We start from the raw sequence: 17920 nt of genomic DNA, 5'->3' as shown, positions 1-17920 counted from the left end.
TCCCTTCATATTCAAAAAAAAATTCTTTCAGAGCTAGAGAACAACATTCCATAACCACATTTCGTGGAGTTTGATAGTCCCATTCATCCTGAAACAGTACATCCTCTATTATTGTTAGTGGTCTCTTGATGTGGCAAGCTTGTATAGAGGGATTCCACATCGCAGCTTATTAGAAGCTGTGTTTCTGGATTGAAATCTTGATCTTTGAGTAAATTAAGGACATCTTTTGTGTCTTTCAAATACGTCGAAGTACGTTGGACCATTGGTCTCAAGAATGCATCAGCGAATTTAGACACTGGTTCCAAGATTGAGCCGATCCCTGACACTATCGGTCTTCCTGGGGGATTTTGGAGATTTTTATGAATCTTCGGTAGTGTATATAGGTAGGGGATCCTTGGATTCTTTTGGCATATGCCAAAAGAATCCAAGGATATATGCCAAAAGAATCCAAGGATCCCCTACCTATATACACTACCGAAGATTCATAAAAATCTCCAAAATCCCCCAGGAAGACCGATAGTGTCAGGGATCGGCTCAATCTTGGAACCAGTGTCTAAATTCGCTGATGCATTCTTGAGACCAATGGTCCAACGTACTTCGACGTATTTGAAAGACACAAAAGATGTCCTTAATTTACTCAAAGATCAAGATTTCAATCCAGAAACACAGCTTCTAATAAGCTGCGATGTGGAATCCCTCTATACAAGCTTGCCACATCAAGAGACCCTAACAATAATAGAGGATGTACTGTTTCAGGATGAATGGGACTATCAAACTCCACGAAATGTGGTTATGGAATGTTGTTCTCTAGCTCTGAAAGAAATTTTTTTTGAATATGAAGGGACCATTTACCTCCAAAAACATGGGACAAGTATGGGGAGCACATTTGCGCCGAGCATAGCCGGTCTCTATGTTCATCATCTTGAGGTCACCCCAGAACCCCAGAAATCCCTTCAGGCATCACATCAAGACCTGGCAGACATACATCGATGATATCCTGATCATCTGGGATGGAGATGAAAAATCCTCCAAACAGTTCCTCACATGGCTAAATCTACAGGACGACTTTTTGAACTTCACAAGCACAATCTCAAAAAGCAATCTGGTCTTCCTAGATTTAAACATTTTTCCGAAAGATGGCAAACTGATGACTACTACCCACTTCAAAAACACATCAAAAAACTGCTTGCTAATGTACCAAAGCTTCCATCCCAAACACCTGCGGGACAATTTACCATACGGCCAATTTCTGCGGCTACGTAGAAACTGCACTGAGATCAGCAATTTTAAAACTCAGTCAAAAGATCTCAAGAGAAAACTGGAAGATCGCCAATATCCGAAAAGAATCATCGAACAGGCCTACAAAAGGGCAAGGAATAACTGCAGAGAAAGCCTTCTCGAAGATAAAATCCAAAAAGAGGAAGAGCAAAGACCTATTTGTGTCACCACATTTAACACAAGCTCCAACCAGGTGACAAAAATCATTAACAAGAACTGGAAAATCCTAAACAGTGGCAATCTACAAATACCGAAACCAATTTTCTCGCACAGAAAGGCACAGAGCATCCGAGACATGCTAGTCCACACTAGACCTAGGACTACTATCAGCAATCAAGCCAGAAATGTAAACTTTGTACATGGTCACCATCCCTGTGGTAATTGCAAAGTATGTTGCCTGACAAAAAAGAGCACATCCATCACATTCAACGATGGCACAGTGTGGGAGCAAAGAAACTTCAGCAACTGCAACAGCTCGAATGCCATATATCTGATAAAATGTCCGTGTAATATGGAATATGTGGGAATGACCAGCAGAGCCATTAAGACAAGGATAGGTGAGCACAAGAGCACCGTCAAATGCAAAAAATCAAGCACAAAACTGACCAACCATTTCCTTGAAATGGGCAACAAACCTGAAGAAATGTCATGGACAATAATTGAATTGGTCGCCAGAGAGGAACAACTATTGGAAAAAGAACAAAGATGGGTTTTCAGAATCAAATCCCATAAGAACGGCCTTAATGATGACATACCCTGGGGCCGTTTATGAGGTAGTACTAAAAAACTAAGGACCTTTCCCTGAAAAATCTCCAATGTTTCGAAAACTCTATCCATACATCCTAGCCAATGTCTTTTACCAACACCTAACCAAAAAGCAACACTTCCGGTCCAACCAGGAAGTGTTCCAAAAACAAGCGGCCATTTTTAGTTAGCAGACTAGTAGTTGGAAATAATACATACGCCGATGACAGTGCATTACCGGCATATGTATAAATAGACGAAGGCGATGTGAAGCTGATGTTCTCCTCGGAGCGGCACAGGGGTAGGAATAAGGCACTGTCGAGCAGCGGTTACGTAAGTAAAATCAACTACGAACTAACAGCCGAGGTTGACTGACCTTCAGAAACGAAAAGGTAAAACAAGCTCCCACGAACCAAGCAATCTAACGAGAGTATGCGGCTCTGTCTGTCCCCCTTTTTTAGTTGACCGCATCGAAAAACCCTCGTATCTGCCGGCTCATGAGGCACGTTTTCTGAACCGGGAAAGTATGTATGCCATCCATATATATCTCTGTGCCTTTCCTATCATTTGCAATCGCAACTCAGAAAACGAGTAAACCGATTGCACAATCTCCTATCAGTCAAGAGAACAGAGACATTGGTAGAAATGGGTGTCAGTCCTTCTCTGTGAGTCACTGTTATATGTGTGTTGAGACTTTATGTATGTTTGTCTTACCGAAAAATTAAGCTCTGCAATCAGGAGTACATTTGGTAAAAGCTATCTTCAAAATTTCTTGCTAGATATGCATGTGTTCTAAAAATTCAATGACAAATTCGAGTCTAACCATGTGCTATGAAATTTGTTACTTCATTCTGTTATTTTTTCCTTTCTCTTGCAGAGACCACTGCGTCTTTTTTCATTTTTTCACGCTTCACATTGGGCCAACTCAAGCTCCGAAGCACAAACTGTTAGCCGATTTTTGCTATCAGTTTGTAGGACTCTAGGCTATACTACTTAGAACTGAGTACCTCCAAGTAGGGACCACCACTGGTCCTGATGATCAGACAGTAGGGGACTGTCTGTGAAACATGTCGACCCGGTAGTTGCTAAACAGCCCTACCCACAACCCCTTTTTAACATTCCCAGCCAGGGAAGCGAATAAAATAATTTTTTCCACTAGCCAGGGAATTTTTAACCTTTTTAATCACTTCTTTAGGTCCCTACACCTCACCACCTCCACTGTCACTGCACAAACACATAGTCTTTCACCACAAAATTATAGTGCTCCCGCGTAGCTCGTAGGTCGCAGCACGCCCCGCCCCGTAGAGGGACGGGAAGACCCCCATGATGAAGCATGACACTAAGGGACTCTTAGTGTGTGAGGGGTATTTTAAAAGCACATAGTGCCTTCATCCCATTGGTTAGATGAAGAGCCAACCTCTCTTTCAAAAATATATTTATAAAAACCCTTAAAAATAAACACTTGCACTTTTTTCTTGATAGAATCTCTTTGTTTAGATGGAAGTATGGTGCCACAGTGTTCGAGTAGATTAAAAAGAGTCCTGCTGGCAAGTTTAGAACTTTGTCTTGAGGTGCAAAAGTATATGATATGAGGGAGTCCAGTGAGCTCTGTCAGTAGTTCAGCTTGCTGAGGACTAATGAGGAGTATGGAACAAAATGTTTGAACAGATTTTACTTATGCTTAGTGGTTGGAATTTTCTGCAGGGCAGGACTGGGAACAGCAACCAGCCCTGGCAGATTGCTGCTCGACCTGCCCTGGAAGTGGGTGGGTGGGGTGGTGCTATCAAGAAGCGCCCCTGCTTTTGTTTGTTACAGGGTCGACATTGCTGCAAAATCGGCCACCACAGGCACCAAACTGGCCCCCACCCCTCCGGCCCACCAGGGAATTACCCGCTGCCCACTACGGCCAGTCCGGCTCTGATCTTCTGGCTTAGTTTGTGCTGGTTATGGATGTTTCCATGCTCATTTCAGGATCAAAGTTTTCTCCCACGTTTTTAGCTGAGGGCTATATGGTCACCATGTCTGGAAGGTAGTGCACAGAGAAGGAAAGTAAGTCAGGTGTATGTATACGTGACTGAAACCTAGATTATTGTGGTTTTAAATGAATTAAGCATGAATGAGTGATTGACCAGCATGTGGAAGGTGGCTACGAGGCAGCTTGAGATTGGTTCCTGCAGCTGAGGTGTAACAGAAGAGAAAGAGGGATAGATTATGTATGGCCTCCCATCATCACTCTGTTTGCATTGGTTCTCGAGGAGCCATTTTCTCGCTATCTTAAGAAATGTTAGTATCTTCAGCTAACAGTCTTAAGGCTTCAGAAGGTATTGGTTGTTCGAGCGGTATGTAACTCACTCTTAGTATGAATTTTAACAATCCTAATTCTCCCTCTTCATACCTCCACCTTTTCTAGGACCAATCATTGTGCGTAGTTTCTTCTCTTTACGGGTATTCGATGTTCGGTAATCCTTAGCACCGATTTCAAACTTGCACAGTCCTGTAAAAAGTTTAAAATCCAGGCTTACATTGACCGTCAGCAGTCCCTTAATGATTCTTCAATCTTGTGTTTTTTACTTCTTAGCTGATCTCAGCATTGGACAACCGTTCCCCAACCCTGCCAGCTTTCTGTCGATCGTGTCCTAGCCTCGTCAAAGCTTTTTTCGCTGATTACAGCAAATGTCCGTGTAATAAAAGAGCTGAAATGTGAATGTTTTTCACTTCGTAATTAATGACTAAAACTGATAACACTACATCTATGCCAATCCTTGACATTAATATGCTAAAAAGAAGACCCCCTGCACAGATTGTCTCCTTGAAACTCCTTTCCCCAATGATATTTCCATAAACTTGAAAAAGGTAGCTGTGTTCCTCGCTGAACAAGGTTCTTTTCTTTTTCTGAGTTAATTAAGAGCATCTACTTCAATCACCATTAGTTAACTTTCCCTAAAATATGATGCGGCAAACTGGCATTGGTTGCTGAAGAATCAGGGCGCTTTAGTTCTCTGTTTTAAACATTTTCGACCCATGTTAGATTATTTCACCCTGCCAAGTAAGTGCTGTTAACTCTATTACAGACCTGTGTTAGAAATGTGAACTTCCTACAGCATGTCCAGGCCCACATCAGACCCAGTAGAGGGAAAGGATCAGTTGTTTCTTTCTCTCTCTCTCTCTCTCTCTCTCTTTCTCTCTTTCTCTCTCTCTCCCTCTCTCTCTCTCTCTCTCTCTCATCGTAGGCGTAACACTGAACTGATGCAGCTCATCGATCACTATTTCCTGGTCAGCTGTTTTATACTACTATTAAAGTCCAAACTCATTCCATCTACTGCGTTGCTCCAAAATCTCAACATTTTCTGTTGTTTTTCGCTTCTTGTATGATGGTAACAAATCTGGGAGCCCTATTGGATAAAGATTTTTTTATGGATTCACTCATTATAACAATAACTGAGCAGGATTTTACCATGTTTGGCTATTGGGGGCAATATTCTTGTACCTGGGCTTTCTTGAGAGGGAGGCATTGGCTTCCACTGGCTGCTCCTCCTTTTAGCTGAGGAGCGTCGCCCCACTGTTTTGTAGCAGTGTGTGTAAGGGTAAAGTAAAATCATAACTCGTTGTTATTATCATTTTACTTGTTCCTGCTGCGGCAGCTTGGCGGCAGGGGTTAGGGGTGCTCTGCTCTCTGCGTAAATGTGCACGAATGTTTATTTTATTTAAATTTATTTAAAATCTTATATAGCGCGCAGCTACCCTTGGGCATCCCGGCGCTTCCAGACAACATCGGATGGTAAAGGGGACAGCATCGAGGCGTTATGCCGGAAACAGGAAGGTTTTAAAACCTTTGCGGAAACGCAGTGTGCAGGGCTCAGCTCGAAGTTTTAGGGGAAGCGAGTTCCAAAGCTTTGCCGTGTTAAATGAGAATCTTCTCCCCCCAGTGCGGGCCTTTTTGACTCTAGGCACCATCAAGAGATGTTTCGTGTCTGACCGCAGCGTTCTGCCAGCTTTGTAGGGAGTCACTAGATTTTTTAAAATAAGGGGGCCTTTGCCTGCAAGAATTTTGTGAGCGGTGCAAAGTGCTTTAAAGGTCACTCTCTCCCGCACGGGGAGCCAATGCAGTGCCTTCAATGCCGGTTTCGCAGATTGCGTCCTCGGAATGTCCATGAGCAGTCTTGCCGCTGCATTTTGGACCTGTTGAAGAGTCTTAAAGGTTGATTCAGGGGCGCCCAAAAAGATGGCGTTACAATAATCGAGTCTAGATGTTATAAGACCCTGAATCAGCAGCTTCCTTGATGTTACCGGTAGTAAAGGGAGCCGACCTGAGCAGGGCATAACATACTCCTGCTGTTTTCTTGGCTTGGGAGCGGAAAGACAAGTCTGGTTCTAGCCAGACTCCAAGGCTTTTGATCGCATCTTTGGGGGCCGGGGGATCGCCCACACATCCCGGCCAACTAAGAGGCGGGAGAAGGGTAGTTTTACTCCCCAGCAGCAGTATTTCCGTCTTTGAGCCGTTTAACTTAAGGGAGGAATCTCCCATCCAAGTGTGAACATCTGCCAGGCAGGAGTTCAAGATGTCAGGATTGTCGGCCAGATGTGTTAAGGAAACCACTAGCTGCGTATCGTCAGCGTAGCTGACGATTTTGATGTCATATGGGGATACTACGTCCTCCAGGGGGGCCATATATACATTAAATAATGTGGGGCTCAATGACGAGCCCTGTGGCACTCCACACTGGAGGGGAATGGATTTGGATCTCTCAGGGCCATCCCACACCTGGTAGGAACGATTCGAGAGAAAAGATCTCAGCCACTGCAGGGCCGCCCCGGAGACCCCTACCTCAGCCAGCCGTCGGATCAACACCTGATGGTTCACAGTGTCAAACGCCGCGCTGAGGTCCAGGAGGATCACCGCCACTGACCCTCCTGAGTCCAGGATGCATCTTGCCTCCTCGACAGCTGCCAAGAGGGCCGTGTCTGTGCCCTGACCTGGGCGGAATCCAGTTTGTGATGGTCGAAGGAGTCCATTCGACTCCAAAAAGGCAGACAGCTGCCTGTTGACCAATCGTTCCGCAACTTTGCCGAGGCCCAGCAAGAGCGAGATAGGTCTAAAGTTCGCCAGATCATTGGGGTCCAAATTGGTCTTTTTTAAAAGAGCCTTAACAACAGCCATTTTCCAAGTGGGTGGCACCACACCCTGAACAAAAGAGGCGTTCATAAGGTCTGTTACGGGAGCTGCAATGGACGCTATTACCTGTTTGAGAAACTTCATGGGGACCGGGTCCATGGGAGAACCACTTTTAATCGACGATAGAGTTTTGGCAACGTCGCTCACTGATACTGGGCCAAAGGTGTCAATGTGGAGAGCGTTCTTTCTGGCCCGAAGTCCCACATCCTGCTTGCCAATATCCTGAGAAAGGTTTGGCTGGGGCAGAGAGATTAAGATCTTCTCAATTTTTGTGTGGAAGAACTCAGCCAGTTGTGTGCTTTTTTGTTTGTCATGCACCACATCCGGCTCCGGAACTTTGAGCAGTTCTTTGACCACTTTGAAACACTCCCTAGAAGAGCTCGAAGCAGATTTAATGCGATCGTCAAAGAATAGGGCTTTCGCGCGTCGCAGGGCGGACTTATAGCCCCTAATTGCAGCCCGATATTCTTCTCTCCTCGAGACTTCCCAGTTCGTCCTCCATAACCTCTCCAACCTTTTACATCCCTTCCTGAGGGTGCGAAGTTCTCCGGAGTACCACGGAGCCGAGCCAACTCGTTTGTCCCTCTTAGGAACTCTCTTTTTAGGGATCAGAGCGTCCAAAGAGGCGGAAAACCAGCTGTTGATGTTGGCATCGGCCTTAACGGGATCCGACTCAGGAGGGGGAGGCGAATTTTCCAGTATAGAGGTCCAGTTATCGACTGATAGTCTGGCCCAGGCTCTGTCCACTAGGAAGGCCTGTTTGGTCCTTGTGGGTGGAAGGTCGATTTGCCACAAAGCTGATACCAGAAAATGGTCTGACCATGGGAGGGGAAGGGCCGGCCTAGCCGTGAAGCGGGGAATGCTAGAGAACATCGGGTCGAGTAGGTGTCCCTTTTCGTGGGTGGGGCCGGCGTTAATTAAGACCAGCTCGCGCTCCTGTAAGTCGCTCTGGAGGTCCTGCGCCGTTTGGTCAGTGGGCTCGTTGAAGTGAAGATTGAGATCACCCAACACCATGAAGTTGGCCGTCGCTGCGGCCAGGGCCGTCACTGATTCTACCAGGGAGCTCACAAAATTACCCAGTGCGCCCGGAGGCCGGTAAATCAGCAGACCTGATATTGATGCTGTAGGGGATATCCTGAGGGCGAAGTGACAGCTCTCACAATCCGAGAGTTGGCCACTATACGTCCTACAAACAAACAGGCTCCTATATACAATAGCGAGGCCGCCCCCTCGTCCCTCTGGTCTGTCCACCTGACAGATAAGGTAGCCTGGTGGGAGAGCTTCCACGATATCCGCATCGGAACTGGGAGTTAGCCATGTTTCCGTTAGAAACAAGATATCTAATGCCAGATCCTGGATGAGTAGGTTGACTTCTATAGCATGACGTGGGAGGGATCTGCAATTCAGTAGCCCTACAACCAGGTCATTCTTCCCTTTAATAGCGGAGTGAGTCCTCTCAACTCCCTCAGCTAGGAGGGGGGAATGGCATTGTATAGGCGGATCAGCTCTCTGAGGCAATGCATGCCGAAGGGCCAAGAGTTCGTCGCGCTCATAGGCGCGCCTCATGGTAGTGGATTTCGGCAGAGTATCAAGCCCTGGGCCCGTCTGGGCCCGGACGGGCACAGACGGGCTTGTCTTTGGCGGGTCTTCGGCGCGGGATCGGCGCGTTCGCTGCGCGTCCTCGCTGCGCGTGTTATGCATCTGAGAGTTTTGTAGGGGCTGCGCTCGCATTCAGCACCGCCTCCCTCCCCTCTAACCAATCCCTGTCCTGCGCCGGCAAAGGAACCCGGAAGTAGGAAGCGCCCTGCGCCCTGCACCCTCCACGTCAATCAAGCCGAGTGCTTGCGGTGGACCGGGGTAGCAGGAGCGACAACTAACACCACAGACAGGTAGGTAAAAGTGCAAACGTGCTTTTGGAGCAATTTAAAAACACAGTGCCAATGTCAACATTCAATTTTTAAAATTCGATCGAGCTAAGTGTAATTTCAAAGCAATACACAGCGTGCAGTTTCCTCATCCAGGTCGCGCTAGGAGCTGTAGCATGCGCGTGTTTGGCCGGACCTCTTGGGCCGGCCAAACAGCCATGCACCCTTTGCATGTTCTCCACCCAGGCTGCATTACACAGCCTGGTGAGGTACATGCCCAGGCTCCCAGTCCCTGCCTGAGCACCGAACCACTGTGCTCAGACCAATCACAACGCTACATTGCAGCGTTGTGATTGGCTTAGGGGAGCCTGGATGCTTCCTGGATGCTCTGTTCCCGTTCCTGTGCTGAGAGAGACGACAATGAAGATACGCAGTGAGACACAGCGAGAAGGTACATTTTTGGGGGGTTTTTACCACCCCCAACTCCCCCGCCATGCCACACCCGATCTGTGCCAGCCGCCACTGTTGGTTTCTCCTGTTTAGATAGCACCAAAGATTCACATCTCGACCTTTTCCTGTACCTTCTTCAGTGTCACTTCAGTTTAACAAATGTAGTTACATAATACCGTAGTGGGACTGTGCCACTATGGCTAAGAGTTACCAACTAATTTTATCCTTTTCTTGATTACTGGTACATCAATGAATTGAGATTACTTGTGAGGGACAACTTTATTCCTTCTGTCTCAGTTGCATAGTTGTATTTGATTTCATGGATATGTATTGACTGTCAAAGGTTGAAAAGCTCCTCCATGCTTTCGACAACTCTCAAGTGTTCATAGACATTTCGCTGGAGGGTAGTACTATCATTTGTAGTTGGCTAGCCTTCCGACAGACAGCTGAATCATACTGCCCGTCCGACAGACAGCTGAATCATACTGCCCGGGGCCCCAGATGACTCTTCTGCCCAGGGTACGTGGTCTCTTGTTTTGGTTTTTTGTTTCTCCTAAATAAGAAGTTGTCAGGTGTTACTCTGTTATGGGGGAAAAAGAGTCCAAACTCTATGGTGGGATTTGAGATCGTGAGGTGGGCACAGTGGTTTGGCGAGTCCTTGATGAAACGGTTTTTCACCCAGTGAAACGAAACTTACTCAGAGGGTGAGGTACACAGAGCCGTGGTTTGTGGGAACAGTATGATTTGGGTATAATACTCCATGAGAAATGGCCTAACACCTTAAAAACCCCAGATAGAATAAATATTTTCTATTTTTGTGTGTAATCCATAATTTCAAGTTCCTTTTCAAATAGCTCTATTTGTACAGTCAAATCGCACACAGCTATTTGCATATCTATTCAGCTGACAACATTAAAGCGCTTACTCTTTTATCTGCTTCTTCACGTCGCCCATATTGAGCCAATTAATACTTTCAGAATTATTTTTACTTTACATCCTAACTGTATAAAGCTCATCAATGTTGCTAACTCAGTGCTATAATGTATCTGTCACAATCCAAGGAGTCGTTGGTCAATTGATTATTGAACTGCCTTTAAGTTGCCTACTTAAAATATTTGCATATGTAGCTTCAAATTTGGTGAATTACTCATCTTATGATAAGTGTAAAAAAAAAACTCATCAGCGGTCTTGCATATTGTAAATGTCTAATATCCGTTCTGTGTTAACAAGAGCCACTAGCATTTCTTTGCCAAGAGATTGCATCCCATCATTGGGTTTTGATAAACATAGATTAGCACTCGCTGTCCGCCTCTTTGTAAACAGATTACCAGATGTATACTTTTCTCTCTTTAGGGATACTTCCTCCTTTTTGAGTCGATGCTGGATTCGGTGATCTTCGCGAAGGACAAATATTTGGCAGAAGGAGGATCAGGTTGGTGTGAAGTTATTCTGTGCTGGAAAATGGCTAATCTGATGCTGGAGGAACCACACGAGACCTCCGCCTGTGAATAAGCTATGCATGACTGAGAGAGTTCCCACTAGAGATGAAATATGTAGCCATTAAAGCCAGCTTCAAGGCATTCATTTACAATATTTGTAATAGGAATGCATTAGATCGGGTATTCAGACCTCGGAATTAATGATGTTTCCAGGGACATGGCATAAAGAACAGGCTTTGGATCTCTATGTCTCTTAAATAAGATACATTTCCTCCCAAGAGGTATACATCACTAACTTTTTTCTTTTATGCAAATCTAGGCTTGGGTTCATTTTGTAAATGTGATGTTACGTATTGAAATAGTATGGTTTATGATTCCAAGTTCTTTGCAGAAATGCACTATATTGGCTTCTCATCAATGCAGTTTTGATATCCACAAGACTTAGGAGGTGTGAAGTGGTACATCATGAACATTTTTTTTCTTTAATTTCTCTGTGTGTTTCAGTATTTGTGTACAGTTCCATACAGCAAATGGGCAACCACAATAATCTGTAGCACCATAAATTGCTGGGATGCCTAGGTGATGTTATGCGGCACAAACATTTAAGCCCTTCGAAACCAACGAGTCTGTCTTTCATTCATAAAAGACGTTTTTGATACAGTCAGAGTACACAGTTGACACATTTGCATGCACGCTGCTCATCAAGCTCAGTTCCCCTTCGTGTGGGCGGATACCCTTTTCATGCTGTAGTGTTTCTTTTTTTGCGTTGGGTTCCCCCGCTCTATTTCTTTCTTTTTTTTTTAAAACCTTTATTGGAAGACAAGCAGGAGATAGCAGTGGCACATTCACAAAGCATACAAATATTCAGGGATAGTGCAGTGCAGCAATAGACCTGAAAGAACCAGGCGTCATGTCCAGGCATAGTACAGTGTAGACATCAATGGAAAAACACATAACATCTGCAAGCGATCTGCGTGTAATGCATCTGCACAGAACAGTTAGTGACTGCAGGAGTACGGACCCGTAGCTCATACTCGTTAATGAAGGATAAAAGCAGCAACACAGTGGACGCTGAACCACCACTCAACATTCGTTCGGATGAGGGACCCCCACCACCACCTCAAGAAAGCAGTCATTGGCCCACCATACCGCCCACAGGGACAGCATAGTGTAACTTACACAATCAGCATAGCAATAGAATAGAGAAACATCTCCACTCACTGCGGAACATGGTGTCCGGTAGGTGCAAGTGTAGTCCAGCAAACATCGTATCACTAACCAACCCCAACCCGATCCTCAGTCTCAGATTCAGAGTCCTGCACCGCCCTAGTAAGGAGGTACACCTGCAACGGGCTCCAAAAATCCCTAGGCCTACAGCGCACGGGCATCATTTCCGCATATACGTTGTACTGGTCCTGACAATAAATTATATCACCAATCCAGTCCTTGAACTTTGGCACTCTGCCCCGCCCCCAACAGCAGGCCACTCGTCGTTTGGCCAACAATAAGGCCACGTCCACAAATCTACGATGGAGTGCTGGCACCTCCTTAGTATATCCCAATAGTAGGACCACGGGGTCGAACAATACCCCATCCTCAGTCATGGCCTGAAGGGCATCATGGACCTGCACCCAGTACTCCGAAACGGCCTCACACTCCCATGCCAGGTGCAGGAATTCGGCACCCGCTGCCCGGCAACGGGCACATCTATCGTCCTCCGACAACCGAAATCTAAGTTTCCTGGCTGGAGTGTAATAAAACCTTTGTATGAATTTGTAGTGTATGATTTTCAAACGGCAACTAGAGGAGATATTGGCAGTCACACCACAACAGTATGCCCTTTGTTCGTCAGAGATGGTAATCCCAAGCTCAGCGTTCCATTGTTCCCGTACCCGGCTAGCCGGCGTAACTCGTTGCCGTCTGATGGCGCCATACAATTTAGAAACCAAATGACGCCCATCGGAGACTAACAGTACGTGGAACGGTAAGGCCACGTCCGGCTCCTAAGGGAACTCAGGCAGTAAGGTCCGCAGGCCTTGTCGCAAGCGGACATAATAAAACATCTCCAAAGGGGAACACACCACACCCCCAAAAAACTGTTCACGGGTACGAAAGGTGCCCTCGCGAAAAAGGCTCCCCCACGTAAGCGTCCCAAGACGCCTGCACATACGCTGGAACCCTGTCTCCTGCAACAAGGACAAGGCCGGATGATATGCTAGGGGCAGTGCAGGTGAGTAGAGGAATGAAAGACCCAGTAGCTTCGCAACACGTTTCCAAGCATCCACTGTGCACGTTACCGTTGTCTGGTGCGTATCCACATCTCCAACATTGCCCATCACCATGCCTTCCAATGGGAGAGGATGGGCGACCCATTGTTCAGCCGCAATCTGTGGCATAAACGGCGTGGGACGCATCCAGTGGTATGCATAGTGTGTTTGAGCGCTCAAATAATAAAGTTCAAAATCAGGAACATCAAAACCTCCATCGACATAGGGCAACGTTAAGGTAGCCCACGCCAATCTCGGTTGTTTACCCCCCCAGAACAGACGAATCAGCTCCGAGTGGAGACGTTAAAAAAAATACGCCCCAGGGTGATATGGAATATTCTGAAATAGATACAGAAAGCGGGATAAGATCACCATTTTTATCAGGGACGCTCTGCCCGCCATGGACAACGGCAAAGACATCCATCTCGTAATGTTATCCGCCAGTTTAGTGATAGCGACGCCATAGTTAAGCCTAATAGTCTCCTCTTTGCTCAGAGAGACCACAATACCAAGATATCGCAGCTCCGAATCACACCACTCCAGAGGGTAGTCCAACGGAAAGCGATGAACCGCTGCAGTGAGCGGGAAGAATTGGGATTTCTGCCAATTGATATGTACTCCAGAGACACCTCCAAAGGCAACAAGCTCTCGCAAAAGCGCGTAAAGATTCGCCTGCGGATCTTTCACATAGAGCGTAACATCATCCGCATACAAAGAGATCCCCACTTGGCGCTGAAAACAATTAAATGCACTCTGTTGGTGCAGTTGGCGAATCCGACAAGCAAGAGGCTCTATGGCAATGGCAAACAGGAGGGGAGAGAGGGGACATCCCTGCCTGGTTCCCCTTGTGATGGAAATTGGGGGGAAAGCACACCATTCACGACCACCCTCGCCACCGGGTCAGTGTACAGCAATTTGACCCATGAGATAAAGATCCGAGGAAACCCCATTCTGCATAAGACATCTATCAGGTAACCCCACTCCACTGAATCATTTACACATTACATTTACAATCAAACGCTTTCGTAGCGTCCAAGAAGACGGCGGCTACCGGGAGCTCCGGAGCTATAGTCGGGATTGGGGAAAACAGTGTTAGAAGATTATGAGACGTCGCCCGGCCAGGTACGAACCCGGACTGATCGGGCAAGACAATAACAGGCATGAGCTCCGAAAGCCGCGCCGCCAACACTTTCGCCAGTATCTTGACATCACAGTTAAGCAATGAAAGAGGCCTATAGGATCCCACGTCCAGGGGGTCCTTACCTGGTTTGAGTAACGAAGTGATAGCAACTTCCCTCATAGACCCCGGCAATTTCCCCACCTCAAGGGACTCCTCAAAGACCTCCCGGAGAACTGGAGCCATAATATCTAAATAACATTTATAAAATTCGGCGGGGAGGCCATCCAGCCCTGTAGCCTTCCCGTTGTTCAGAGACATGATGGCGCCTCTAATCTCCTTCTCTTCAAGGGGCCTACCTAGGAACGCCCTGTGATCGTCTGATAGCCAGCAGAGCGCCAGATCATCAAGGAATCCCCCATACCTCACATCTCCCGATTGCTGTGTAGTGTACAGTTGTGCGTAGTGGTGTATAAATGTCTCCTGGATCTCCTTCGTGTCTCTACAACGCGTGCCATCCGGCAAGACCAGTTCCAACACATCCGAACTATACCTCTGATGACTCGTGAGTGCGGCAAGTACCTTCCCAGGCCTCTCACCCTCGCAGTACCTCCTCGCCGTCCAGTATTTCCCCCTGTGCTTCGCCTCCCTGGCAGCCTCCTCCTTGTACTCTGAAAGCTTACCCCTAAACTGATGCATGAGGTCAGGATCAGAACCAGCCTGCATTCTGCGTTCCAGCTGTCTTAAGTCAGCCTCCAATCCCGCGAGAGTTCGAACAATAGACCTAAGCACCCCACAACTCTTGGAGATAGTGACACCCCAAATCGTAACCTTAAATGCCTCCCATATCACCTCCACACTATCTACAGATCCTTTATTCCTCGGAAAGAAAGCTTCCACTTCTTCGCCAAGTTCCGCCTTAAAAACGGGATCCAACAAGGCAGAGGGGAAGAGCCTCCAGGGTGGCTGCGGTCTGTGCAGCCCGGGCACTGAAAACACAACCTTAACCGGGCAATGATCAGAGTACGTTCTGGCTAGGTGTACCACTTCCCGCAACCCTGCTACCAGCCCTCTGGAGAGGAAGACATAGTCCAGTCTCGCCCAGGAGCGAGCCTGTGCAGTAAAGTGCGTGCCCTCTCTATCCGCCGGGTGAGCATACCTCCAACTATCAATCAGGCCTGTTTCCTCCACAATGCCCCGCAAGACATCCCTGGCTTGTGTATTGTACTGAGGACTCCCCTCCGATCTGTCCTCCAGAGCCTGTACTGCTAAATTGAAGTCCCCCCCCCATACAATATGTGAGGCTTCCACAGCAAGAACATGACCCCAAAGTGTAAGAAAAAAAAAGCAGGTGTATCAATATTCGGTGCATAACAATTTACAAAGAGCACAGTGACTTGCCCAAGCCTCCCCCACAATAACACATATCTCCCTTCAGGGTCCACCTGTGTCCCCAATTCCTGAAAGGAGAGCGATTTCTTGATCAGTATAACAGCCCCCCGTGCGTACGAGGAGTATGATGCAAACTTCCTCACTGCAGCCCACCTCCCTCCAAACGTAGGTGCAGGCACACGACGCAGTTGCGTTTCCTGCAGTAAAGCAATTTGTATTGCATATCTATCCAAATAGTGTAGTACATTCCGACATTTCCTGGCATCATTAAGCCCACGCACATTCCAAGACAAGATCGATATCCTATCCACAACGTCAATCGACATCACCCGTGATCAATGTGCAACGGGGCATACGCAAGCAGTGCACCATCCCACTCCCTCGGGCCAAAGCAGTGGAACGGTACCATTGCACACACCATCCTTCTTGACAACCTCACACCACATTCACCCCTGCCATCTTCCATCCACAAAACCAGACACCCCCCTCCCAACCCCAAACAACAACATCCGTGCAACAGGCACGCAGTCAGCTCAGAAAACAACGCGCGGCCTACACACCATGTCCCACCAGCAACAAACATGAGCGTCCCAGGAGTAGCCCGCCATCGTCCACCCCCCCCCCCCCCTTGCGACAATGGCCACAATGAGCGGACAAATCAGTCCCCCCTCCATACGCAAGAAAACAATCCAGGCCCGGTGCGGCCGAGGGTGAAGCAGAACAGCAATCCCAGGTCACCGCCAAGACAGACACACAGCCGCAGCTAACACCGCCACAATCTCAAGTATCAAGTGGAACACGCGCTGCCAACGCAGCTTCCCCCCCCCCACCACCCACCTGACCAACCCCAAACCGTCAGGACCCCCAGTTACCCTCCCCCCCTCCCTCCATCCATCCATCCATTCAACCAACAAGTCAGTCGCACAAAGAAACTCAAAAGTAGTAGGGCATTCCCGGTGGGGTGCCCACCAGAGGTGCACATCACCACTCCCTCACACTACGCCGTACTCCTTCCCACAGGGTATATACACGGCCCAGGCGCAGCGTGGGGGTGGGTGCCCGGAGCACATCAATGTCATCAACCATCGCCCCTTCAGTGACCCTCAATAGCGGCCACTCGGACCAAACCGGTTACCCTCATGTCCACCTCCAACAGTACAAGGCTGGAAGAGCCTAGGCCACAAGAGCAGCTATACGAATGTCCGTGCACAGCGTGCACCACAGCCGCCGTGCCGAAAGAAACGGATTCAAACGTCCTCCTCCTCCCCCGCCGAGCGGTGGCCTTCCCGTTCCTCCACATCCTGCTGGTCGTGCGCAGATCGCTCCCTCCTGAGGCGCTTTACAAAGTCCTCCGCCTGTTGCGGATTCGTGAAAAAATGCTGTTTTGCCTGATGGGTCACCCTCAGCTTAGCAGGGTACAGCAAAGCATAGTCCACCTGCAGTTCACAAAGTTTTTTCTTGACCGCCAGGAATTTGCGCCGTTGCTCCTGCACCATCGGCGTGAAGTCAGGGTATATGGTGAAGTTGACCCCCTCAAAGGAAAGCGCACGATTAGTGCGAGCCGCCCGGAGAGCAGCGTCCCGGTCCCGATAGTTCAGGAGACGGGCAATGATAGGGCGCGGTGCAGCACCCGTGGCCGGCCGCGGCCCAAGGAAGCGGTGCGCCCGTTCCACAATGAATTGCGTAGAGAACGCCTCCGCGCCAATCGCGCCAACCAGGAGTCTCTCCACATACGTCTCCATTTACCCCACATTCGTCGTCTCCGGTACACCTACCACGCGTACATTATTACGCCGACTTCTCGCCTCCAACTCCTCATTCTTAGCGGCTATTACCTGCAGGATATTGTCCATTCTCGCCAGCTGGGTGGTATGAGTGGCTGCAGTATCGTCATGATCTGAGATGCGCTGCTCCGCCGTGGTTAGGCGTTCCTCATGCACATCCAGTTTCTGCACAACTGCGTCCATGCGTGAGGATAATTTGTCCACTTTATCCACAATAGTGGCAAAACCTTGCCTCATTTCCTGCATCATCTGCTGAAAGTCTGGGGTGGGAGGCTGCAGAGCAGCATCAGCGACAGGTGGGGGGGGGGGAACGCGAACTCCCAGCCTCCTGTACTAGACGAGCACCCCTCCTGGCTGCCACAGAGTCAAAGGACAGCTTAGGCTGCTTGTTGTCAGGTTTCCCCATAGTAA

General features: G+C 48.0%; 1 protein-coding gene across 1 annotated transcript in view; it reads left to right on the top strand.

Annotated features, from left to right (window-relative positions):
* The window catches only part of PRMT3 (protein arginine methyltransferase 3), a 777462-nt gene that overhangs the window by 401329 nt on the left and 358213 nt on the right, over window positions 1-17920 (top strand). Inside the window, exon 10 of the mRNA XM_086959509.1 lies at window positions 10864-10942. Coding sequence (XP_086815635.1) covers window positions 10864-10942 — 79 coding nt within the window. The remainder of the gene's footprint in view (window positions 1-10863; window positions 10943-17920) is intronic.

Source organism: Lissotriton vulgaris, chromosome 2_2, assembly GCF_964263255.1.
Source record: "Lissotriton vulgaris chromosome 2_2, aLisVul1.2, whole genome shotgun sequence".
In the NCBI taxonomy this organism is placed as follows: domain Eukaryota; kingdom Metazoa; phylum Chordata; class Amphibia; order Caudata; family Salamandridae; genus Lissotriton; species Lissotriton vulgaris.
This window is presented reverse-complemented; position numbering and strand designations above follow the sequence as displayed.